Source organism: Daktulosphaira vitifoliae, unplaced genomic scaffold (assembly GCF_025091365.1).
Source record: "Daktulosphaira vitifoliae isolate Bord-2020 unplaced genomic scaffold, ASM2509136v1 Scaffold_1, whole genome shotgun sequence".
Classification (NCBI taxonomy): domain Eukaryota; kingdom Metazoa; phylum Arthropoda; class Insecta; order Hemiptera; family Phylloxeridae; genus Daktulosphaira; species Daktulosphaira vitifoliae.
The window spans coordinates 70,079,873-70,105,419 of NW_026099572.1; the positions used below are offsets into that span (position 1 = coordinate 70,079,873).

The following is a 25,547-nucleotide window of genomic DNA, read 5'->3' on the forward strand; positions in this document are numbered from 1 at the left end:
TTTTTTTTTTTTTTTTTACGGCGTCTGTTATGAGTATTATCACTGAACCGAATACATGGCGACTCTTAAACGCATTCATCGCGGACTCGTTCAGACGGTCCGTGAAAAACCCGCACAAAGCGGATCATGTGACGCTAAAAAACAAATATCCATTCACTGAAATGTACATTCGCTCGCTCTTCAGCAGTACAACATCCGGAAAAACGTGCACAAACACACGGCACGTCGCACATGACTCCTGCCGAGGTATATTACGGTTGTTGTGGGCAAATAAAACATTATAATACTGTGCGAGTTAACACGTTCATTATACCGAGCACACGTATATACGAATAGATGGAAAAAACGGACTATGTAAACGGCGGCGTGTACACACAAACGACGCATTTGGTCGTCGATCGATTAATTGATCGCTTTTTAGACGGCCATTTGAAGGTTCATTTGTTTACGAAATCGTGCGTAACCACTGCCGGTCACGGTTTATTAGGCCTCCGCCTCCACACACATACTTGGGGTATAGTTCGCGATGACCGCCGCTGCGCATCATCAGGATAAAGTACGTTTTAAACGCATAATTTACCCGGCGGAACGGTTGTCTTTTTTTTCTTCCTCAGTTTGTATAATTTACATCATTGCACAGTCTATCGTTAAAACTGGTAAAAAATAAATACCCGAATGAGCAACGAGAGGTATGCTGAGAAAACGTTGCCCCGACTAGTATTTTAATTTATTTTTGTGTTGCTAATTGCCCCGACTCGATTGTGAACGGTTGTTCTCACGCGGTGAGTTCATTACAATAAAAAATACAATACGTGTTTATTTACATGCGTTTCGAAATGCAATGGAAACGGCAAAAATGACCGTTTGTTGTTCGACACCGTAGTGTAAAAAAAAAAATAAACGAATTTATTTGAATTTTGTCATGCGGTTTTATTGCACAGTTTTTTTTTCTTTTCAATTCCCACTTTGCTCGCACCACTCTATTCGTACGGTGTGTATTTTCGTTTACCGACTTGTTTCGTGTGTCGATTACATACAAAACTTCTTCGTGTGCGCCTCGTAAGTGTTAAAGTTTGGTCGTTCGGCACACTTTATAGCAGTGAAGGATAATAACACACATAAGCGGATGAGAATTCCCAGAAGATATTGTATCTCTTTTGATCGACTGCGGTAGGATAGAGCGTCATTAACTAACGGTGCGCGGTGGGACTTGAGACCTTTGCTGATTCAATGATTTTTTTTTTCAACAAGAAAATTCAAAACCCTATGCCGTTTTCATGCTGATCTGACCCGCTCATAGAATATTTTGTGCGTGATTAGGGAGGTGAAACATATTATAACGATGACGATGGCATAATGTTGTGATGTGCTGCTCTTGGAAATCCTTTGATGTGCCACACAAAATTGTAGCGGTCGGGCCCCGGGGCGGATGCGCTTGTCGATTCCCGTGAACTCGCCGAAGGGGTGTGATTTTAAATTACCCTCTCCGCTCGCCCCGCGTTTCGACAATTACCCGGGGATACCGAACTGCTATTGTCATGCACAATAAAACTGCGTGGGAGAAATCCGACTACTGGGACAACGGCGGCGTGTGCATGCAGTCCTTTTAAAAACCTAATAGAATAAATACACCAAAGCGGCGTGTCGTGTGTACACTTTAAGAAGGGGTATTTGCATTTTCGATTAGCGCCCGGTCGCGGTTAAAGTTCGATTAACTTATATCCCCTCCCCCGTACGTTTGGATAATTTGTCAAAGCTTTTACTCGGTGGCTCCGACCGACGATGGTTGCGCGCCGCTCGAGGCTACGAAACCAATTAACCGGATAGTACTCATTTCGGATAAAAAGCAATTAAGACCGAGAATCGGGTAGGGTTTGCCTAATCAAACGTTAGCGGTGCGGAGGGTGAGTTGCCTGTTGTTTTACAGCAGCTGACGAACAGGCATTTTAATCGATAACCGAATTGCGGCGTTTATACGCAAGTTTGCCTGCAACTCGACTTGAATTTTGCCAGCCGTGTACAGGTTATGTCGTTCGAGTTATAATTACCTATTATTATACTGCGGTGCCGGTATTTTTTATGCGCTAACCTTCACCAAAGCAGCCGTTGTCGTCGTATACGTTTCATATTATATGACTGTTGGTATATTTATTGCCGTCGATATATATAATATAATTATCGCCGTACGTCCAACGCTATATATTATCTCAACATAAAATTCTACAACGATAATAATTTTGTTTTTTGCTTACCGACGGTTATGTTGTTTTTGTTTTTTTGCTTACAATACAATTTCCATAATTATTATCGTAGCTATGTGTTATCATTGAAAAAAAAAAACACGTTGATTTCATAAGTCATACACGTCAATTATATTCACTCGTTAAATCTAATCGTCTTCTTTTCGTAAGCGCGTTCGTTGCTCAAGTGCAATATATTTTAAAACTTTGAGGCTCGTTAACACCGAGTGGTTGTATCACCTCGGGGCGGCCATCGTGGAGAGGACACGCGGATATTAAACGGAATTTGGAAACATAAATGCCCGAGCAAGTACGCCTCTCCTCATGACCCCTTAATTTGCATGAATATTACGGTCGTCATAACGTTAATAGTCGCCCTCGTAGGAGTGTTGGGTGTCGGGTCACGATCCTATTTGCGCCCGGAGGATTGACAATAATGTTTTATGATATTACACGGTGCGTCCAGAGTAGAATATTTTTTAATCATACTCTTTTCGCTCTGTCACGGCTCTCGGTGGTACTGCAACGAGCTGCACTGTATAATTATTACACACACACGTTATTACTCGTATAACAGCCACGACATGAAATGCGGTCGAAGATGATGTACGTTAAGACTCTTTTCAATCGTGTACCGTGTGATTTCGCGTAGGTAGTTGTGGATATTTGCATACTCGGTGCCGTTCAAATGACGCGGCGTACTAAATATGTCTGAAATAAATCGAAATAGACAAATTGTTCTTGCCGCGTTTTATCGGTAAGCTCGTCGGGTCGATTTCATATTTCATCGTTTGATATCCAAACTCGAGACAACAGCTCGTTTGTGTAACGCTACGAGTGGCTGGTATTGTTTTGCCACTAATATTTTTGTACTGGCCGTGTCTCCGAGTATACGAATTATGGTCACATAATAATAATAATATTATAACAGATGTGGTCCAATTTCGGATCGGAAAAACAACCACACGATCGTTTTATACACAAGTATTACGTGTACACTAACAATATGTAATTTTTGTCCGTGAGAAAACGAGGCGTTTGTTGAGCTCCGCTGTGACCGGTTTTCGTGGAGTACACAAGTCCATCGTCGTCGACACTAGACAATCTTGTGGTCGAGATGCGCTTGCCATATATATGATAGCCTAATAACACACGCTGCTGTTGTAGCTCTTCTCTCGTATACACACACATATTTATTATTATTATCATTATTTAAATTCGTCGTGGTCGTAAACGCAAATCCGATGTACATATTCCATTAAAAATATGCCGAATCGCCCACATTCTTCGTGTTCGCCATCTAATAACAAAGCTCCCGAGCTCGTGAATATTGGACGTGTTTCGTATGAATAAACGGATTGCAGTGGTGGTTACTCGGAGTGTAATTTCGAATATTATTTTTCAAATAATAACATCGTGTAGTAATATTCCAAATGGCGTCAATCCAAATTGAATGTGCACTTACACGGAGATGTTCTTTAACCGCAAAAAAGTATGTTCTCGGATACACTTAACATGCTTTCGGAAAGTGAGGAATCAATACCGTCGTCGTCGTTGGATTGTACGACTGAGTGAGATGATTGTGCGGACGAGTTTTTTTTAGCTTTGTTCCACGCAAAACGGCGTGTTTTTCTTAATCGCCTTGAAATTATTTATCGAATTAATCGCAAATGATATTTGTATGGCCACAGGTTATAATGGAAATGTGTGTTGTAAAACTATTAGTCGTGTGTGTATACCTTTTGTACGTATGGAATGTATTTATTATGAATCCTACCTGTTGTCCCTCGAGCAGCATATGGAAGCCCATAAAAATTTGTTGCTCTCGATATTTTATTCTTGCGAGAGTTATGACGTTTTTTTTTTAATACATAAAATATTACGTTCTAGAGTGTTTTTACATTATTGTATTTAGTTTTCTTTTTGTGTTTCTGTACCGACAGATGTTAGGCCCTCCGGATGGGACGATGGGAAAACGACGATGATCGGTCGCGTTATCTTTTACGAACACGGTGTATTACTTGTCATAAATTGAATAAAAAAATCATAACTACAATAAATGAACCTCGGGATCGAAATGCAGGATAATAATCCGTCGTTGTTTGCCATCGTCCTACACGGCCACTGACAATAAGATCAATTTTTAAATTCCCGTTGGTTTTTTTTATAAACACTCGTCGTGTAGCAGCTTAAATAAATAATCTTTTATTTATTTGTAAGCGATCGTTTATTATTCAACCGCGTCAGGTCGAGTGCGTGTGGTAGTACATTATACGAGCCAACGACTGGTTGGTAAAATGCAATGACACACGTGCGACGCGGCTAGCGGTGGGAAATGGGAGGAGCTCCGTTGACACACCGGGTGACAACGGCTGCACCAATGACAGTGGGCCGACGCGGTCGGGTGACACGGTTTGACGCGGTGCCGGCGCAAGGGGGAGGCGGCAGGACAATAGCAGCAGTGCCCCCGGCACCATGGTTTTCGTCCCTTGCGTTTAATTGTGTATTCTCGTGGATACGGGACATTTTTGTAGCGCCTCGTTTGGGTTTCGTTACTATTTGTACGTCATACGCGTTCGGATGTCGGTATTATTACGACGAGGGGAAACGGCAGTTTTGTCTGCATGTTTTTAATATTACGCACTCCGCGTGTATTGTGCTTGTCCCTAAAGTGGAAGATAATACCTCTGGCACCCCTTGCGCCTCGGCCATTACCTTCGACCCCCGCCACCTTAACGCCATTAGTAGCGGCAATGTATTTTCATCATCATCATCATCATATCGTCGAGTCCCTTGATCTGACGCTCACAAGCATGTGAGTATATATGTGCGCCGGTATAGATTATTTTCAACAATGACGGGCGAAATATAATGACTGCTGCCGCTACTCCGGGGCGCACACAATAGCTCCCAATAGCTGCAGTTTTAAAACTTATACAGCCTCATCCCGTACGGTTGACAGGTTTCATAATATCTAAAATAGTGCCTACTTCACGATTCAATTGTTGACAACCACTCACGAGCACGTACATATTATATTTTCTATTATTTATTTTTCTGTATGCGTTCACCGAAGGCCGCCGCCCTACGTCCGCCCAAACTCGGTGACTTAAGATTTTTTCATCTTCAACTGTCGACTACACTAGTGGGACGTGTGAATAGTAGGACAGACACGCTGTACATATTATTATTATTATTATTATCATTATAATACAGTTGCGCGTCCAAAATCAACGACAACTCTGCGTGTGTGTGTGTGTGTGTGTTGTTCTTAATAATATATTTGTATTGTGTACCGGCGTCGCATAGATCTCTGGACTGTAATAATAGTACTCGTGCACTCAGCACCGTTTCTATGCGCATAGTTATTCATACGCGTTACATGACCTTAAATGATGTTATACCGACTCGTTACAACTCTTACGGGCCGCTCACTGGAAATTATTTTCAACTCGACCGCGACAACCTGATCTGTACGATGAGAAATTATACGGTCCAAGTTTGTATTTCTCGCGTACATCCCAACAGAGACCTTTCCATAACATGACTTACTCTACGGCTCGTGTACTAAGCCTGCCATTTTGGAAATATCTCGGTATTGTTGCGCTATTGTATGACAGTAAATCCTCGATGCACTCAAGTCGGAGGAAATCCTCGCAATTCAATATTACAAAGGGAAAAACCACAGGAAGTGCCTGAAGTTCGTGTTGCGAATAATTTTTTTTTATCATTAATAGGCCGTGACGTTTCATTCCAGACGAATTAACCGCGGAGGCCGAACACGATCTAACGGTCGAAAGAATCGAAATGCGCAATATATGATCGGTTGTCAAATAATAAAAATCAAAATCCGTTGTAAAAGAATAGCGCCGATAAAAATGTATTATATTTATATATTATTTTTATCGTTATTATATTTAATAACCGAAGCCCATTGTCGTGACGGTCGTTATTGAATAGGTCAGGTAGAAAATATAATATGATCTAGTCCCTTTTTGATCCCACGAGGGTTCCATTATGTTACTATTGATGCAATAATGATGTAGTGCAGCACCGGTAATGATTGAGAGGGATCATCCTTCTCGTGCTATGCCACCGTCGATTTTATTATGTAATATTACTTAATAATGGCAAATATGCCCAGTGTAATGATAAAAATACATAAGCTTATTGTGTGTTTTATTTTACGTGTTACAGCTCTGGACAAATTGGGATTCGGTGGAGCGTCTTTGGGAAACGGTGCTGTCGAACCCATCCAACCAAATGTTGCGTTCGACATCGCCAGTCTAGTTTTGTACGGTTGCCAAGCGCTGCCCATTAGGCTAAAAATTTTACTGGACCGTCTGTTTAGCGTGCTCCGGCAAGACGAAGTGTCCGCTGTCCTCCGAGGATTTGGCTGGACCCACGAAGACTACGCCAGAGGATACATACTACAGGTAACTTAATTGTTCGATTAGTGATTTTACGACTGTTTTACAAACGGCGCAGTGGTGACATTCTTGGTGTGTTTAATAAGCAAACATAATTTGTAACGTATGATTAACAATTTTGATAATCGTTCCGGTCGCCCGCTTTTTCATATAACATGAAATACGTCATTTTAGTTAACAGCCTAACCCTTTCTACTCTTTCTATATGAACGCCAAAACAAACATCGATGAGTTTTTCACTCTTAACGAATAGCCTGAAAAACCCTATCGTTGTCGTCCCGTGTTTGTTTTTGTGGCGTTGTACATGTGTACAATATATAATAATGTTATACTCGAGTACATTCGCAGGCACACATACGTGACGTATTGCAAAGGGTTCGTGAAAAACAAAACGAAAGGGTTCGGTAATTTTGTAATACACCGCGGTGGTGGCAGCTTGTAAGTTGACTTCTCTGTTGCCGGTAATGGATGATTGAATTACACATACACCCCCGCATACCCATTGACAGTTCCCGGGGAAACGTGTCTCGAATTCGGCAATGTTTTATTTCGTTAAACGTTTGTGCCAGAGCTATATACTTAGCCTCTAGCCATGTTTGAATATAGTATAGAACGGCCTCATGGGATTGACAATTGTCTAATAGCATATCGTGATATTCGTTCTTAGTTTTGCCAAACTATTTCCAGACTTTAGAACTTTTGATGAAAAATACGACGCGTCGTATTTGAATTAATGATTTTTTTTTAAGTTTTAAACTAAAGTACTCCTCAACTCCTTTTGAATATTTTAAGACACATCGTATAATTAATATCGCTTTATTTTTGGTTTTAGGAACCTCACGGAGGCATTCTTGAGCGATGGAACATATGTAGCCCAGAAGAAGAACCGCTCGTGTTGCAGCAGTTTTTGCGGTTTGGTGAAACTAGAATGGTAACACAGCAATTATTATTACATGGATTGAATGCTGATTTTAGAGCACTGCCCAGTCTTGAAACCGATATGAAGAGGTTAATGGAACGTCAAAAGCAACAACAAAACCATGACCACAAACCTAACTTTGAAACTAAATTCCGGCCTAGGTCTCCTTCGTCACTAATGCAACCGCGTTTGCCGTCGACTCTTGGAAATTCACCACCGTCGCCTCCTAAACCCACATTCGGGTTTGCAAAACCATCTAGTGGTAGTAGTAGTAGTTTAGCCTTACCAGCTTCACCGTTGGTTAACACTAACGGTGGTTCTCCACCAACGACTAGTCCTACCAGTGTCTCACCTCTTAACAAATTGCAAAACATGCAACCATTTGATTTCCGCAAAATGCAATCCACCGGCGGATTCCCAGGAAAACCATCTTCGGAGAGAAGAAATTCGGATTTATTACCTCCGCCCCCACGACCAAATCAGAACGAATACAATAATAGCAAGTATACTACTCCAGAAAGCTTAGCCGGAAGCAGCGAGTTTGGATCAGAAGACGGTGACGAAGAGGAAGAAAATTCGCAAAGCGCTTTGAATCTGAGCAAAGACAACAATAGTAAAACGGCCAGGCCACATAGGGGACACATGCGTAAAACCTCTATGCCTCTTAAACGGCAATGGGGTTCCGCTAGCTTACCATTGAACTTGGGAACTCAACTTATCAACCCGGCTACTGGCAAAAAACGCGTACAATGCAACGTGTGCCTGAAAACTTTCTGCGACAAAGGGGCACTGAAAATACACTTTTCGGCTGTGCATTTACGCGAAATGCATAAATGTACCGTCGAAGGCTGCAACATGATGTTCAGTTCGAGAAGATCAAGAAACAGACACAGCGCCAACCCCAATCCAAAACTGCACTCTCCTCATTTGCGCCGCAAAATATCTCCACACGACGGCCGTAGCTCACAAGCTCATCATCCAATGGTCATCTCTCCGCTCCAAGCGTCGGCGATGAATCAGTTGGCCTTTGGCGCTTTCCCTTTACTGACGGGCAGTGGCCCAGATTTGCACGCTGCTGGTTCTAAACAGAGCTCATCTTCGGGCTTACATTTAGCTGACGAACTCCGCAGGTCGGCCGATTTCTCTTCGGACAATATGGATGAATACATGGACGACGAGGAAGACGGCATAGTGGTGGACGGCGCAACTGTAGACGACGACGACGATTCGGAACACAGGAGCGACCGCAGCAAGAGGATGTCGGAGGAGTCTGAGGACGACGGCGCTAGTACTATCGAGCCACCGAACAACAACAATAAGCCGCCGATAGTGCCGACGAACGTACGCAAACGGAAAAATCAAAACCCCACGAGGTTTGCGGCGGCTGCCGATCTCAGCGACGAAGGTATGTCTTGTACGGACGAAGGCTCTGCCCCGTCGCCTAAGAACAACAATAACGAAGAAGAAGTGACGGCCAAACAGAACCAAGGCGAAGACCAGTGTCTGAACCTGAGCAGGAAACGCTCTGCCAGTCCCATAGATGGCAGATTGCATTCCGCCGACTCCAGGGACTCGTTGTTGTCCGAGAACGATGATGGCGAAGACGACGAGTGCAATTCCGATAGCGACGGTCACGTTTATGGCATGTTCGAAAACGGTCGCTTCGTGGAAATGGAAGAGGTTCCCGTCGACAAAGAAAATCCACGCAAATGCGTCGCCTGCGGTAAAACGTTCCCTAATCATTTCAGCGTCAAGACACATTATCAAAACGTGCATCTCAAACTCATGCATAAATGCGTAGTGGACGGATGCAATGCGGCCTTTCCGTCGAAGCGCAGTAGAGATAGACACAGTTCCAACCTAAACTTGCACAGAAAGTTATTGTCCACCTCGCCGACCGCTGCCGACGAACAACTGTCGCACCGTCAACAACAGTCGCAACAACCGCCAGTAAGCGCTGCAGCGGCGGTAGCCGCAGCGGCCGCGGCGGCAGCAGCAGCTTCCGAAAATCCTTACGGTATGCACGCCGAATTCTTGGCCCGGCTGTACGCGGACTCGCAACAGTTCCAAGCTTTCTCCAACGGAGGCATGATACTACCCCAGTTCGGTCCGTTCAGACATCATCCGCCGGCCATGACCAACGGTGGCGGCGTACCCCGCTTGGTGTATTCGGCCGACGAAGACCTTCCGCCCAGCCCGGACAAAGAAACCGGCATGTACTCGTGCCGGTTCTGCAGCAAAGCGTTCCCGGACAAGAACGGCATGCGAGAGCACTACGAACAATTGCACATGCACGAGATGCACCGGTGCAAAGTACAGGGTTGTGGAATGGTGTTCAGCTCGAGGACCAAAAGAAACGCTCACGCCGAAAACCATCCTCCGGTGTCCGCGTCGTGACCACGGCAGTTTCCCGTTCCGCCCCCGTGGTGGTGGTAACCAAACGCAATAAAAAACAATTCATCTTACCACCGCCTTGTTGCCCATAGTCTATCGTGATCGTCACGAGACATATCTACCTCGGCATTCACATACTTAAACGTGTGTGTTGTCCTCCTCACCTGGCCTAGCCGTATAATTGTCTCGGTCTGCATTGCCACCGCCTCCAGCCAATCTCCAAATAGTAATTTACCCGAACCCCCGTCAACGTCGTCGACACTGTAATGCCACTTAGACCCCGTTGCCTAAACGACCTAATCTCCGTTCTCCTCCCTCTTATTCATTATCTCCGTGTACGAGAACGTGTGTTTCATCGTGATGTAATTTATATTAAATGGTTTTTTTTTTTTTTTACACTCGTATATACATTTATATATAAAGAGTAAAACGTGGAAAAAATCTTTAGCCCTAAAAATATAATTGGTGCTTTAATTTTTTTTTTTCTGATAAAACATAGAACGTACAAAATATGTAGGATTTTCGTTTTGAACAAAACATGACGTTGTTTTTTTCTTTTCATTAAACGGCTTAATAATATTATAAAAATATCAGATTGATATAAATATATTTCTGAATCTATTGTATACGACTTGAATGTGATTCATTTTTTTTTTTTTATTTGTTAAATATATATTTATTAACTATTATTATTATCATAAATATTGTGGCTGTACTTATAAATTAAAACTAAAAAAAAAAAAGTGGGATAGTAGCGTGAAATGTAGCCTAGTAATAATAAAAATTATTATTAAATGTACATTTTAAATATTATATAGGTTGTGTTTTTATTATTGTATTGTATAAATCATTTTTAGGAAAATCTCGTGTAAATAAATGCGGTTAGATGTTAATGCATTAGAAATATTTCTAAATACATTTTATTAACTACAGCGCGGCGATTCATAGTGAGTTTTTTAATGCCTACTATACGATATGTACAACGGTTTGTTTGAAATGTATTTGGGCATCATATTGCGGTGTATAGAGAAAATACGCCCGTTTTAATCAAAAAAACAATTCTGATCTAAGATATTTGAAAATATTTACTAGTCCTTATCTTATAGAGTTATTTTGTAGAGAGGCAATTTTATTTGTCATATTATTAAATAAATATTATCATAATTATATTATATTATACGTATATACTGTATGATTTACTGAAAATAAAAATTAATATAAGTGACTATTAGCCTAAATTATTATTTTGTATTTTATTTTTATTATTCCTTCCTTGCGTTCCTATAAGAAATGTGCATAGATCTAAATATTTACTAACTGTAGTTATTTTTGAATAATTAGTTGAAGAAATAAAATCTGAAAAACTATCATTTATTCAAAGGCTTAATAAATAAAATAAAGAATGATTGTACTTGTTACGTTCAACGACAGACTGTATTTTAAATATAAATTCATCACCCTTTGTTAGATTGCGTAAACACAAGCTAATTAATTCACACAAAATATTTAATTAATAATCAAAGAAGTATAATACATTAGTTTTACGTACAAGGCATATTAAATATTATACTTTGCAGTATATATTACAACTTTAGTAGTTGTGACTAAGTAAAAGAGGAGATTCGGAGTAGAAAATTTACATTTATTTCATTTGGAGAAATGAAATTCTGTTGATACTTTCGTGACACTAATTGGAAACGCAGTGAATGTGTTCTTATTCAAAATTCGGACGGTAAAATGTAAAAGGGCAAAATTGCCAAAAACGTGTCGTCAGGTCGTGATAAATATCGATTGCGATATACTACGAGGTCTTCCAATATTATTTATTCGACCGCATTGTGTTTAATGTACAATTATCTTCTGTCGATGCCCAGAGATGCTATTATCTTTTGTAATCCAACTCAACCTTGTGCGTTTTTTATTAAAATAATAATAATAATCAACGATCTAGAAAATTGCTTAATATTTGACATACATCTTTAACGTCCGCTATTAGTATCATTGAAAATATCAAGTAAATTTAGCAACATCACTCGTTAGTTTTTATTGCAATAGAAATATGTTATAGAGAAAAACTAACTTGTTATAACTTTCAACAAAAACTAAGTCGTAGTTTTTTTGGTTTGCAAATATCCATCTTCACAACTATTTTTTTTTTACTACAAACCTGTCCAACTCAACACCAAATATATTTATATATATTCTAACTCAGACTGTTTTATTTTATATTTATTATCGCAAGTGAAATGTCTGAACGTAAAAAAAAACTACTCAGATCTAAAATCTAGTGTCTACTTGACGCAAACTATTTTTAATTAATAACATTTTATTAGATAATTAAAAATAGGTATACATTATANTTTATTTTATATTTATTATCGCAAGTGAAATGTCTGAACGTAAAAAAAAACTACTCAGGTCTAAAATCTAGTGTCTACTTGACGCAAACTATTTTTAATTAATAACATTTTATTAGATAATTAAAAATAGGTATACATTATATACCTATTATTATGCTTATATAATTACAAACAAACCGTTTAACATTGCCACAATATAAAATTACATAATAGAATGTTATTTAATTAAATTAATAATTGGGACTTTGATGTATTTCAACAAAATAATTACTAACACTAACAATAATTGCAATAACGTTCATACTTTCGTGTATTAAGTTTAATGGAGAATAAGAAAACTAAAATTAGTAATTTAATAAATATATGAACCTAATTCAATAGAATGGAAACTATTGTCGTTTTACAGAATTAGTTTTACAGTTTTCGATAGCAAACCATTATAATTATAACAATACATTATTAGTGAAAATTTCACGTATTGTTAACATCAAAATAAAAAATTGTCGATAAATATCGTATCACTTGGACTTAAATTAATTGTCTACACACCCGTAAAGATTTAGTAAGCTTTTTGCATCATTAAATAACCAAATTTTAATAATTTAATTTTAAAGAAACTAGTCAAGTAATATTCAGAAAATTCATTAAGCAAATGCAGAAGTTCTTTATAATTTCTTTGATAGTATTTTCTTTGACGTCTCTTCGCTTTGGTAAAAAATATTTCTTTGCGACTGGCTCATTCACTTTTTAAACACATTTTTCATATCAAACAGTTTTTTCAAAACTTCGTCATTGTTGTTGGGATTTTCGAGTCCATTTATTTCATTGACATATATTTCGAAATTATTTAGTCAAACAATGTTCGTGTTTTATAAATATAAACTTATGTAAATAAAAGTGTAAAGGAGTGCTTTCATATTTCAGGTCGATAGAATTATATGATAAATATTTTGTGCTCATGTAAAATAGTAAATGTATACGATGGAATTTTTACGGGTTGATTTATTTGCTTAAAAGCTAATTGATTTGTACTCGATCAACTAGAGTAGTCTTTAAGCATCCTGCTAAATGCGATAATTGTTTAGATCCTGATAATTCATTATCAAGTTTATCTTGGAATAAGGAAATAAAAAACATATTATATTATATATCAAATAGGAAATACAACCTATTTTACTATTTATGAATAACATGAATACAATAACAACTAAATCAAATGAAGTGTGAACAATGGCGTTCGCAGGGTTTCGTCTTGGGAGGAGGTATACATAAGAATTTTTTTATTACCCTCTACCGAAACACATCTTTACCATATATTTATTTTCATCGTGGGGAGTCAATGGCCACCCCCCTCATGAAAAATGCTCATGAGTGTGAATGTCTCGCAAAAATATCTGAAATGAAAATGCCCTTAGCAAGCGATGAACAAATTTAAATTCGAGCAATGAGAGTAAACATGTATCGTAAAATTCATTAAAGAAATCTCATTATTTTTAGTAACATCTGAACGGTTTTAGAGTATTATTTTTATATATTAAAATAGAAACTCGATACTTATTATTGGTGTTGTGAATCGGAACATCGTCACCGTAACGGTTATTTTGAGTGCCAGTAAAATCGATACACACACTTAGAAACGCAAAGATAATTTGATTTTTACTATACTTAAGTGTCTAGTGCATCTGAAGAGGTTGCCAATAGATATGATGCAGAACAATTGAAAAAAGCTTATTTTACGACAAGTGCAACATTCTTACCATCGTTTTAATTAATACATTATTCATATACCACACCGTCCACATGTTAAATGTAACGGTACTGTTTTTTCGTGTCAGTTTAGGACTGCCGTTGGCGCTACTACAACGACCACTGGCGCGTTTTTTATTTTATGTTAATTCGTTTGGAGCTTTAATTGTATATCCGCTTTATGACTTCTAATGACTGTTTGTTTCGCTGAAAGTTACCGCCTATGGTATTGTTCTCTGTGTTTATTATATCTAGTCGAATGCACCGCACAGAAATTCGCGTAAAAAATACACTTCTACACACGATCGGCATTACCTACGGAGGATATTATTATTACCACATTTTTTACAACTGCGTCTTTGTCCCTAACGTGTTCTCCTTTAGCCGTTCGTAAGTGTGCATAACTAAAGCAGTTAACAGTCCGGTTACGACTCTGGTACGGGTCGACGGTGTACAGTGTTACATTAATAGGACAGCTATTTTCAGTACATAAATACAAAGCAATCAATGTAATATATTGACTGTATGTGCACGCGGATTTAGAGTAATAATATTACTTTACACTTAAATCAGCATACGCGTTGCGTGTTATATGCCGCCAAGTACATAAAAATTTACTTTTTCAATAAATATCGATGCTAGTAATTATTTTTATTAATTGACCACGCGGTAATATCAGTCGCCGTCAAATCGACGAGGTATACAATTCAATGTACACGGGCAACACGGAAAAATTAATTTTTTTATTTTAGATGCGTTGTTGACCCGTAAAAGTAACATTTACTAGACTACTACTGATCAATTAATATTAAAACAATCGGAATTGGTTCCGATTGAAGAAGTTATACTCAAAAATTGAAAAAAAGTTTTTTAGCTTTTTTATTAGCAGAAATTTTATTAAAAATAACTCTTGGAAATAAAAATAACTTTATTTTAAAATTATAATATAACAGATAATTTTTTATAAAATTGACACAATATCGTGGAAAGATTTAATTATAATTATAACCTAAATATCATTAATAATAAATAATAAACCTGACCAAAATATTTTATAAATGAATTTTTTTTAATGTTTAACTACACTGAAAAACAACATTGTAAAATCATCAAAAATTTGTCGTTGGCATAATATAATTGATTTAACAATGAAAAAATTGACGACAGTATATTTTTCTTCAATTCAGTGTGCAGCAATTGTTAATGGAAGTATAAAAGCACCTATTTCTCTTTAAGAGTAATAGTTCATTTTTTTCTAAAAACTCGACAAACCTGTCTTTTGGTACATTCGCATTAAGTCAGCTGGTAAAGTCGTAAAAACAACTTGATTAAAATATAGTTTATTTAATTTCGTCAAATTATCTAACAAATCAACCGATATTTTACATACATTTCAACTAAAAAAATATCAAGATATAGGTAGAGGGGGTCGGGATAAGTTGATTCGAGATCATAAGTTGAAAAATTTTAGTTTAAAAGAAAAATGAATACTTCGATATAATAAAAAAGTCCAGCACACTGGAACAGCAATGTTAAACATAAAAGTATAAATGATATCTGCTAGTGATTAACATCACTATCATAAAAAAGCTTCAATGTGGATCTGCTAAATTTAATATTTTCTGTATTTGTAATTTAAAAATGTCTATTATTTAAAATTACACTCAAATATTAAATCTTTGTTCAATTATTTGCTTAATTGAGTATAATGTCATTTTTTTGTTTTGACGGCCGATTTCAAATATTAGAACAGTTGTTGAGACTACATTTTTTTAATTTTGTAATATACTTCAAAACCTTTAATTTAATAAGGTAAAAAGACCATTCGGAACATTTTCAAAATTCAAGTTGAAAAAAAATATTACAACTTTGGGTGGTCTTTTTCAAACCCTTTTCTCGTTGAATTTTCAGAAAATTCATACAAAAAAAAAACTTATTGTCTGCTTATTATACTCTATAAAAATTTAATTACATTCGATGTATTATAGAAAAAATATTATGAAAATAAAAAAAAATGACGAATTCTTACAGAAATTTCGCTATTTTGAGTTTTAAGGTCACATAACGAAAAGAAAAAACGTTGTTACGACGTTTTTCTTTATAATGTACTCTTGGAAATTATTAATTTATATTGGTTTAATAAAATTAATTTTCCAAAACTCTTCCAAATCATTATTAATTATTTTTAAATTTACAACTTGATTTCAATTTTAATTATTAATAAAATAATTCTACTATACAGCAACTCTACAGATGATATTTTATGACCAATATCAATCATGAGCAGAGTACGTTTTTTTCGATTAATTTCTGAATGCCTAACAAATTTCGACATTTGATATCGTAAAATAAACATGTAAAATGCAGTTAGAATTGAAACGAAATTTAAAATTTAATTATATAACATTTATTAAAAATGTTGGATACTCAATGTTTACTTAGAATCAACTATACAAAAGTCAATCTAGAATTTTTTTAAAACTTATTTCTTAAATAAATAAGAAAATTTTATTTTTCATATAGTTTATATTATTATTGTAGTCCAAAAGAGTAAAAGATAAAAAAAAAAAAAATTTTAATAATTATTGAATTGTCAAAACATTAATGTCATTTTACACGCTTAATAGTTTATTTGTAATTTATTGTAAATTTATATGGTTTATCCTTTTAGATTACTATATACTACCCAATGACCCTCCGAAAATGATGTGTTGTTTCGATGATGCCGGACAGCACGTCGCCTTATTAATTTTAATTACTTTGAGCACAAAAATGTATTTAGATTATATTTTAGGAGCAATCTGTATATTAAAAATTACATATTTAATACATTTATATCACTCTGTACACTAAGATTTATATAGTTGATTCATTTTAATCACTCTGTATACCAAGATATATATATATATGAATTATTTTGTTGGATCACTGTGTATAGTAAAGTTTATTTGTCTCAATAATTTCAAATACTCTCCGTTTAATGACTTATGTATTTGAATTACTCTGTATACTATAATCGAAAATGTTTATAAATTTGAACGATTCTGTTTGTTCGGTTTATACAATTGGATCGCTCTGTATGTTATCATTTACATTTTCTACCTTTGGAATATCCCAAGAAGTTTATCGTTGTGAACTTCAAAAAACTTGAATCTAATAACAAGTAAAATATGTTACCGTTCTAATAAGTGTTTTTCAATCCTGTTACTTTTGGAATTCTTTTTTGGATGTTCCGATTATATTGTTATTATTACTAAGCTTTCCCTTGTCTTAGTTTTACTATTAAAAGGAAATAATATGTGTCGCTAAATACTTGTACTCTGAGTTTTTTACATCGCAATATTCCTACGGATGCGACACAAAAATAATATCGACCACAAATAAAACTGCTGTCCAGTTGATATTTATATGCGTTGGTGCGTTATCTGCCTCCTAAAAACAACCTCGGAGTTTATGAGCGGAGGGTGACGGCGTGCGCGTTTACTACCGGCGGGTAGTGAGGTGACGGAGAGGTCATCTGTTTGTCCACGAGTACACAGCGCATTATGGATGACCGCCATAAATCATAGTACACACGCAGTGTTCCGTGCGAGTGTGTGTCTTTTTCATTTCTCGGGGGACGGCCTCAATCTCTTTTGTACACCGCACTTGGTCTGATCCTATCTCGTTCTCGCCCGCGCCAACGCGGTGCGGGCTCGTCCCGTCTCTTTCTTTTTTCTCGGTTCGAACTCGGCCGATTAAAAATTGACAAATCCTGAAGACGGCAATAACTCACCGCGCATCGGTCGGCCGATAGAGAAACTCAAATCCTATTAACTCGATATGTGCCACCGCCGATCCATTGGATCCGCGGCAGTAGCACACCACTCGCCCGCGTCTGTCTGCCGCAGTCAACCGTCGGGGTCGTCATAATTTAATTACGTTAAGTGTACACGACGACGGTGACGGAACACGTACACGCCAGTGGGTTTTAAATGTTTTAATACGTACAAACGACCTGACGGGGTGACGCTTAAGCGATGCCGCGTCGGACGGCCAAAAAAAATATTTATAATTCAAAGAAAAACAACAAAAAACCGCGCAATAAACTGTCAAATGCACCGCCAGCGTCACCTCGCGTGCACTGAACGCGCGAGTGTGTGTATTACACTCGACGGAAGGGTTTTGCACTCCATTTACTTTGTCAAAAATGCGCCGCTGCCTCGCCCATAATTTATGCGGATCACAAACAAAACGGTTGTCGGTCTGACGACGCAAAACGACACTGCGATTAATGGATACTTTCAAGACCGTGTAAACATCGTAACGACAATGGGGAGAGTTAAAAAACGAGTAACGCGCTCGTTCCGTTGCAAACGCCCTCGGCGGTAGGTGCGTCGTTTAAAAATTAAATTATCGTCGTTACGAAATCGTTGGGAATTTTCGAACAAATCAGTTTCGCTCCCGGAAACTTTTCCCCGGCTTTCGGCACTCGAAAATAAACGTTATACTATAAATAAAACAAACAAAAAATACCCGTAGCTAAAGACGAGACGAGACTAAAAGGATTTGAGCGGTTCGTTTTTTAAGCCACCGTTGTGTGCACAGCGTCGAAACTTACCGAGCTGCAGAAGACCCTCGGAGATTAAACGGTCTGTCTAATAAGGTCTTGTGACGGAGGCGGTGCATTCTTTAAACGCTGCGGACACCCGAAATCGTCCCTTTGTTGTGCCGGACACCGAGTCGGGCGTTGCGCTTAAAATACGACCTATTGTTCCAACCGTAAAAACACGTAATAATGTTATTAGTCGTACGGGACATTGCACCGGTATAGATAACGTGTAATTTTTTCACCCCTTTTATCCATTTTGTTTTTAGTCGGTCACGGCGGTGGGCGGGTACTGTCTATACGCTCGTCGCCTGTCTCTGTAATTATCTACAGCGTTTTGCGCGGCAATAAAATGTCAATTTCGTGTACACGTATGTGTAAGTGCGTCTTGTACAGAAATCTTCGTTTCCATCCAGCGCATTCCTCAAAATTGGCTTTAACTGTTCGCCACCGTCGCTGCACACCTCGTCGAGACGGCCTGGAAAAGGAACGTGACGCGTCGTTTAACGGCTCTCTTTGTTTTCGATGCGACACACAAGCGCCGCCGCGCGATTCGGAAAAGTCGTCGCTCAGCCAGACACAATTGCATTGCTTTGGTCGTGTGGCCATCACGATGAGACCATTCGGCGGCGGTACGTTACAGTACACAAACATCCAGTGGCGTCTGTGCCTATTGATCGCTAAGCAATGGTCGCGAACATGTCGCCCTTTGACCCTCAGTGCCATAACTTGCAAAATATATGAAATGTACGGCCCCGTAAAAATATTTATGAAGAATTTCTGCTTCAGTCGTGGAAATTACGAATATTTTGCCCCATCTAGTGTTGAATGGTCGAGTTACAAATACAAAACACTCAAATAAAATTACTGAATGCAATCACTTTGCGCAAAAATTCGAAATGTGATAACATCACGTGTCCAATAAACGACGTTTGGATGTATATTACATTAGTGAAGTCGGCCACGCGCTGCGGTTTGTTTTGAATCAACACTAAAATGTCATTTACTTGAATGTGCTTTGATAAGACTGCGTTTGTTTGCGTCGAGTCGGTCGTTTAGCAGATTATTTATTTTGTCACGTTAATTTTCGATAACGTTGTACGTATACGTTCTCTTTTAGAATTTCATTATCCTCAGTGGCATATTTTGGGGGGTGGCCTCCATGTCTGGACACCACCCGACTTAAATAAAATGCCTAATATATTGATATTAACTTTTTTTATAATATACTATATTTATTTACTATAAAATAAATGGTATTTTAAATAAATAACAAAATTAAAGATAATTTGATAGGATTCGACGACACGTATTTATCTACATTTTATCAGAGATTTCTCGAAATTATTTATAAATTATTATTTCATTGGGTAACAAAAATACCCGTAGCAAAAATGACAAAACAACGGAAATATTCTGAACTTGTGTTTCATTTTTAAATTTATTTTATAGTTTATCAGTTTAGAGAATTATAAACAAATAAGTTTAGTTACCCCTATTCAATATACCGCATTCATAAAAAATACAGAAATGAATTTTTTATAATTAAAATAGTATTTAAAAAATAAACAAAAGTTATGAAATTCTTTATGAATCGTCATTTAGTAAAATTAAAATTAAGTTGTTAAGATAGTAGATACGCTTGTTAATTTAAAAATTTATAATTGGCTGACTTTTTAACTTAATTGTATCCATAACTGTATATTATAATATTTGTATATTCACATAACAAGAACATTAAATTATTTCAGTTAAGATAAATTTATATTAAATTTGAATTTCTTAAATGAAATGTTACAAAGAAAAATAAGATTAAAATAAAATAACAAAACAACAATTAAACATAGAAAAAGTATAAAAATGTTTGGTGGTATACAAATAAAAATTTCAATTTATAGTGAATATTAAGAAAATTGATATAAAATACAAAAATAAAATTTCATTCATAAAAATATTAATAGAATAGCTCGCCAGCAATAATTTCATTTTTGTGTCTTAATCTTATAAAAGGCATAAAATTTGCATTTATTGGTGTTGTATCTCCTCGAGACATTTTTTCTGCCAGCTCAACAGTAAATGGCCCACAATCATGTCCATTGGTTTGGCGAGATGTCTCGCCTATTTGTAATGTCCATGTAGAAGCTTTTCCTTTTTTGTCCATCTCCCATTCAATTAAGAAATTTTTTAATACCATTGGATAAGGACCCTTATACGACTTAAGACTATCATATGATGTCACAGTCTTTTCAGGTATATTAACCACTGTCAATATCCAATGACTCCCATATACATTCATGGGCACAAAAAGTAATTTTATTGTGTGAATATCTTTTTTTATCCATCTTCTTACAGCTGGATAACCTCCTCGAAGATACGCTACAATAAAATCAGTGACAACTGCATAAACTTCACCTTCTGACCGTTTTACTATCATTTTAATGTACTCATTAATTGTGTCTGAAGTATACCATGATGTGGGCGATTTAAATGAAGGTGCATTATACTGATCAAGAGATTTTGTGTTCTGATCTTGCATTACTTCTGCAAGTGTAACCATATTTAAACATTTTTCATAAAATTAATAAAAGACTTTGTTGAACAGTTTACTATTATTTAGGTTTATTTAAGGTTTTGGAATATGAAATTAAACACGTATAATTACTTTTGTTTAAAACGTCCATGGACCCCCTTAATGACACGCCTCTGCAGAAGTTATATTAATTTAACTCGTATTATTATAATTAATTATGTTTAATAAATAATCTTTTTTTATTTAATTTTACATAAAATAAATAGATTGAATAACTAATTACCTTTTTCTTTCTCTGGTACTTTTATTACTTCAATAGTGGACAGAGCAAGTAAATTTACGTCATTCGGCGTATTTAAGGTCAAAGGATTAGAACTAACTTTTGGCTCTAAAATAATTTATGTTTAAAAATATTACATAATTGTTTCAAAAATCAAAACATCATATTTTTTAAAAATGAATTATATTTTAAAAGTTGTATACTTTTTATGACTTTTTCATCTTCTTCGGATGAATTTCTTTTTAAATTTGGTCGAGCAGTAGTATTAGAAGATATCTCAAAAAGTTGTTTTTTTATTTCGGATTTTTTGCGTTCCAAATTTTTCTTATGAAAACTCTTAATGGATCATAAAAATATATTTAATTATATGATAAATTTATTTAAGAAATCTGCTTTAAGTCCAAAAAATGGTTTTGGGTATACCCTAAAATGTTTTTATTGAAATAAAGCATAATAAAATATACCTTTTCTAACAAATCAGCTGATATTAATAGCGGATTGTCTTTTGAAATTGCTATATTTTTTTTTTCTGTTGAATTTAAAATTTCATTTTTATATTTTTCAGATTTTTCATTCTGAAAAAGTGTTCCGAATTCTCTTTGCTGCATCATATTCTAGGTAACCAAAGAGATATTTAAATAAACAAATAAACTATACTTAATATTATATTATTATCTTCGATAAAAATTGAATTTCCCATAAAAATCTAATAGAAAAAATAGCAGAATAATATTAAACATTATGTTACCGCATTTATATTAAGGGGGTTGAGAGTTATATTATATTTTTGAATCAGACAAACCCCAATAACATAGCTAAATCGAATAAATATATTAATATAATTATAGTTACCAAATTTTCTGGAATAATTTTATCATTTTTATTCGTTTTTCGATACGTGCGTTTTTTTGGAATAATAGAATTTTTTATTGGATAAATATTTTTATTAATAATTGCTGCAAATTGAATATAATTTTAATAATTATTAATTAAATAATCAATTTCGAAAAAGGTTTTTAATATTAAAATAGTTAAATTAAAGTAAAGCGACTGAATTATTGTTATATATGAATAAGAGAACTTATTATTAATTTTTCTTATATTTTATATTAAAAAACTTTTTCTCTATTCGAAATAGTTAGTTTAATTATTAATCTTAATAGTGTTTACAGATAATTCTTCCATCTTTAGTTGACTTTTTTGATATTTGTCCTTTATTTGTATTATTTAAAACACAATTGGAATGCATGAAACGACGATTCCATATTTCTTCAACTCTGCGTATGACCTTATGTAAGTTTGATTCATTTGTTTGACCAAAAATATTTTTTTCACTTGCCATATCAATAACTAATTAAATAAATCTTAATAATTACACAAGACGATAGTTTATTTTTCACGGGAAAAAACGAAGTGANTATTAAAAAAATCTTAATAATTACACAAGACGATAGTTTATTTTTCACGGGAAAAAACGAAGTGAACTGAAATGTTGATAAAATCAACATTTACATCTAATTGTCAAGGAAACTTAATTGTAAAAATTCATTAAAAAAATGTATAAGCCAATTATAAATAAAATTAGTATAAACAATACTTATTTATTTTAATTATATTATTGGTCAAAGAATACAATATTTTAAGAATAATACAGAGAATAATAAAAAAAAAATATATATATATATTTTAAAGATATTTTGAAGAAAAACCTTTTGTATTTGTTTGTTTATTTATTACATTAGTTTACAAATGATAGAGATTTTTTTATGAAAGTTCAAGTGGAATAAATTTGATATCGGTTAACAGAATATTTATGCATATAAAATTTAATCTGTATGAAATAAAATATCAACGTTTGGATTTATTCTCTTGCAACTATTAAAAATTTTGCCCATGTGAAATTGCTATTTCCATTTAGTTATTAACAAAAAACATCATGCCATGCGATTATAATCAACATAAAAAATTATTAAGTTTAATATATAATATAGTTTAAAAATTTAATTAATGGCATAATAATTCTGATAAAAGAAAATAACAGGAGATTTGAATTAATTTTAACCACTTTAACAAATCGAAAATAACTTTAGGGTTTAACTACCTTATAGGTTTAATTATTATTTGCATTTTTAATGTTATTATTATTATTATTTTTTTTTTTTTGACAATAACGGCTATCTTTGTAACTTCAATATATATCAAGAAAATGACAAATTATCCAAGAAAATCAAGGAAATTTTAGAGAAATATTAAGATACAGAGCCCAAGGAGATGACCGTTTAAAATCATTTTTGGAAGCTGAAGAAACAATAAAATATACAAGTGAAACACTTCAAAATGAAATAATTGAATCCTGTAATAAAATTATTTTAAATAAAATCGTAGCAAATATAAATTCCCAAAGATGTTTCAAAATACTTGTTGATGAAACGGCCGACATTGGTGGAAGCAAACAAGTAACTTTGTGTGTTCGATATTTAGATGTTGAAAATATGATTATCAAGAAAGAATTCTTCAGTTTGCGCCTACAACAGATACTACTGGAAAAGGTTTATATATTGTTATTCAAAGTTTACATTCATTTGGTGTAGAAACAAAATACCTTAGAGGACAGTGTTACGATGGATGTGCTTCTATGTCTGGTCAATTTAACGGAGCTCAATCTCTTATTCACCAAAGTTATCCGCTTGCGACGTTTGTTCATTGTGCTGTTCATGTTTTAAACCTTGCTATTTCTTATTCATCTTCTATACAAGAAACACGAAATTGATTAGGAACAACATCTAAAGTTAGAGATTTTTTCATATACCCAAAGCGAAAAGATGTGTTGAAAAGTCAAATCGAAGAAAGTCAAAAATGTATAACTAAAAAATCATTAAAACAATTATGTGCGACTAAATGAGTTGAACGTTTTTATGCTGTCAATGATTTTCTTGAGCTTTTTGTGTACCTAATTGAATCGTTATTTATAATTTCGAAGTGGAATGACACTGAAACATCATCAAAAGCAAGTAATTTACGAACATCAATACTGAAAGGAGATTTTATTATTTGTTTACTTATTATAAATAAAGTATTTAGTTATGAGTTACTTTGTTTAAAACAACTTCAAAGAAATTAGCAGGTACACAGCATTGTTATTATCAATGGTAGTAAGGCACATTGTTGTGAGTTTATAAATACACTAACTGTCAATACAGAAAGTATATCTATGATAGTCATAATTGATAATAAACAATCCGTGACTGCGACATTGATATCATATAAACCATTTAGCTACCTGTATTTGTAATCATATCATCATGTGTATTATACATGTATATTAACTCAAAAATTTGAAACTTTAAATGTTTATATCTAATAAACTAATAAAGTTATATTAAAAATTCAAATGCCATTTACTATTTAATTAAAAATCCAAACATTTTATTATCTTCAAAATAAGTGTTCCCATTTAAAAGAAAAAAAGACAAAGTTGACACCCTTACAAGGCATAAGGGATGAACGTAAAAAGTTTTAAATAGTTTAAGAATAATGTGTAACTAAAGAAAACCAAAAGTAATGTTTAAATTATATTTATTCTACGAGTAAATGAGTGGGTTATGATAAAAAAATCAGTCTGTATACTGTAATATAGTTTATCATTTGTAAAGCTGGAAGTAAAACATTTTTGTAATGTTTTGTTTAATTGTAATTTCCTGATCTATTATTACTAGACCAGGAATTAAATATTTATAAACATTTTTGAAAACGATAGTATTATTAATTTTGCAAAAAGAAGAAAAACAAAATATTTTAGTATATAAGACGAAATGGAATGAATCGTAGAGGAGAGAGGACCTCAGGAGCACCGAAGGTAATCTCTTTTCGCGCGGTACGTTTATGACATTAAGTTTTCATTTTGTGTATTGTTTTATTGTGTTTTTAGTGTATATTTATTTTGTATGTTTTGCATTGTTTAATTATATCTATAATAAATACATTTGAGTTATTATTAAACTTTTATTACTTTAAGTTAAGACACTAGGGTTGTTTCTTTTAAGATACAACAGTACCAAAA

At 34.9% G+C, this 25,547-nt stretch overlaps 2 protein-coding genes and 1 long non-coding RNA gene across 13 annotated transcripts in view; 1 reads left to right on the plus strand and 2 right to left on the minus strand.

Annotated features, from left to right (window-relative positions):
* Nucleotides 1–11,221, plus strand: part of LOC126894149 (zinc finger protein basonuclin-2-like) — a 52,763-nt gene extending 41,542 nt beyond the window's left edge. For all 10 annotated transcript variants that reach the window (XM_050664930.1, XM_050664940.1, XM_050664932.1 and 7 more), the window contains 2 exons: nucleotides 6,438–6,676; nucleotides 7,503–11,221. In XM_050664930.1, the coding sequence (XP_050520887.1) occupies nucleotides 6,438–6,676; nucleotides 7,503–9,986 (2,723 nt within the window). In that variant the 3' untranslated portion in view covers nucleotides 9,987–11,221. The remainder of the gene's footprint in view (nucleotides 1–6,437; nucleotides 6,677–7,502) is intronic.
* A 9,144-nt stretch (nucleotides 11,222–20,365) lies between these two features.
* Nucleotides 20,366–22,881, minus strand: LOC126894479 (sentrin-specific protease 1-like). The gene is made up of 5 exons (XM_050665533.1): nucleotides 22,658–22,881; nucleotides 21,952–22,101; nucleotides 21,691–21,823; nucleotides 21,491–21,595; nucleotides 20,366–21,218 (listed from the first exon to the last, which is right to left on the minus strand). The coding sequence occupies exons 1-5, from the start codon at nucleotides 22,670–22,672 to the stop codon at nucleotides 20,632–20,634; spliced, it is 990 nt and encodes a 329-aa protein (XP_050521490.1). The 5' UTR covers nucleotides 22,673–22,881; the 3' UTR covers nucleotides 20,366–20,631.
* A 1,046-nt stretch (nucleotides 22,882–23,927) lies between these two features.
* On the minus strand, nucleotides 23,928–24,904 carry LOC126894480 (uncharacterized). Of its 2 annotated transcripts, none has more exons than XR_007701420.1 (3): nucleotides 24,297–24,904; nucleotides 24,090–24,234; nucleotides 23,928–24,027 (listed from the first exon to the last, which is right to left on the minus strand). It is a non-coding gene; the product is annotated as an uncharacterized LOC126894480 (long non-coding RNA). The 2 variants fall into 2 exon arrangements; XR_007701421.1 differs by having other exon boundaries at nucleotides 23,950–24,024.
* Nucleotides 24,905–25,547: the final 643 nt, after the last annotated feature.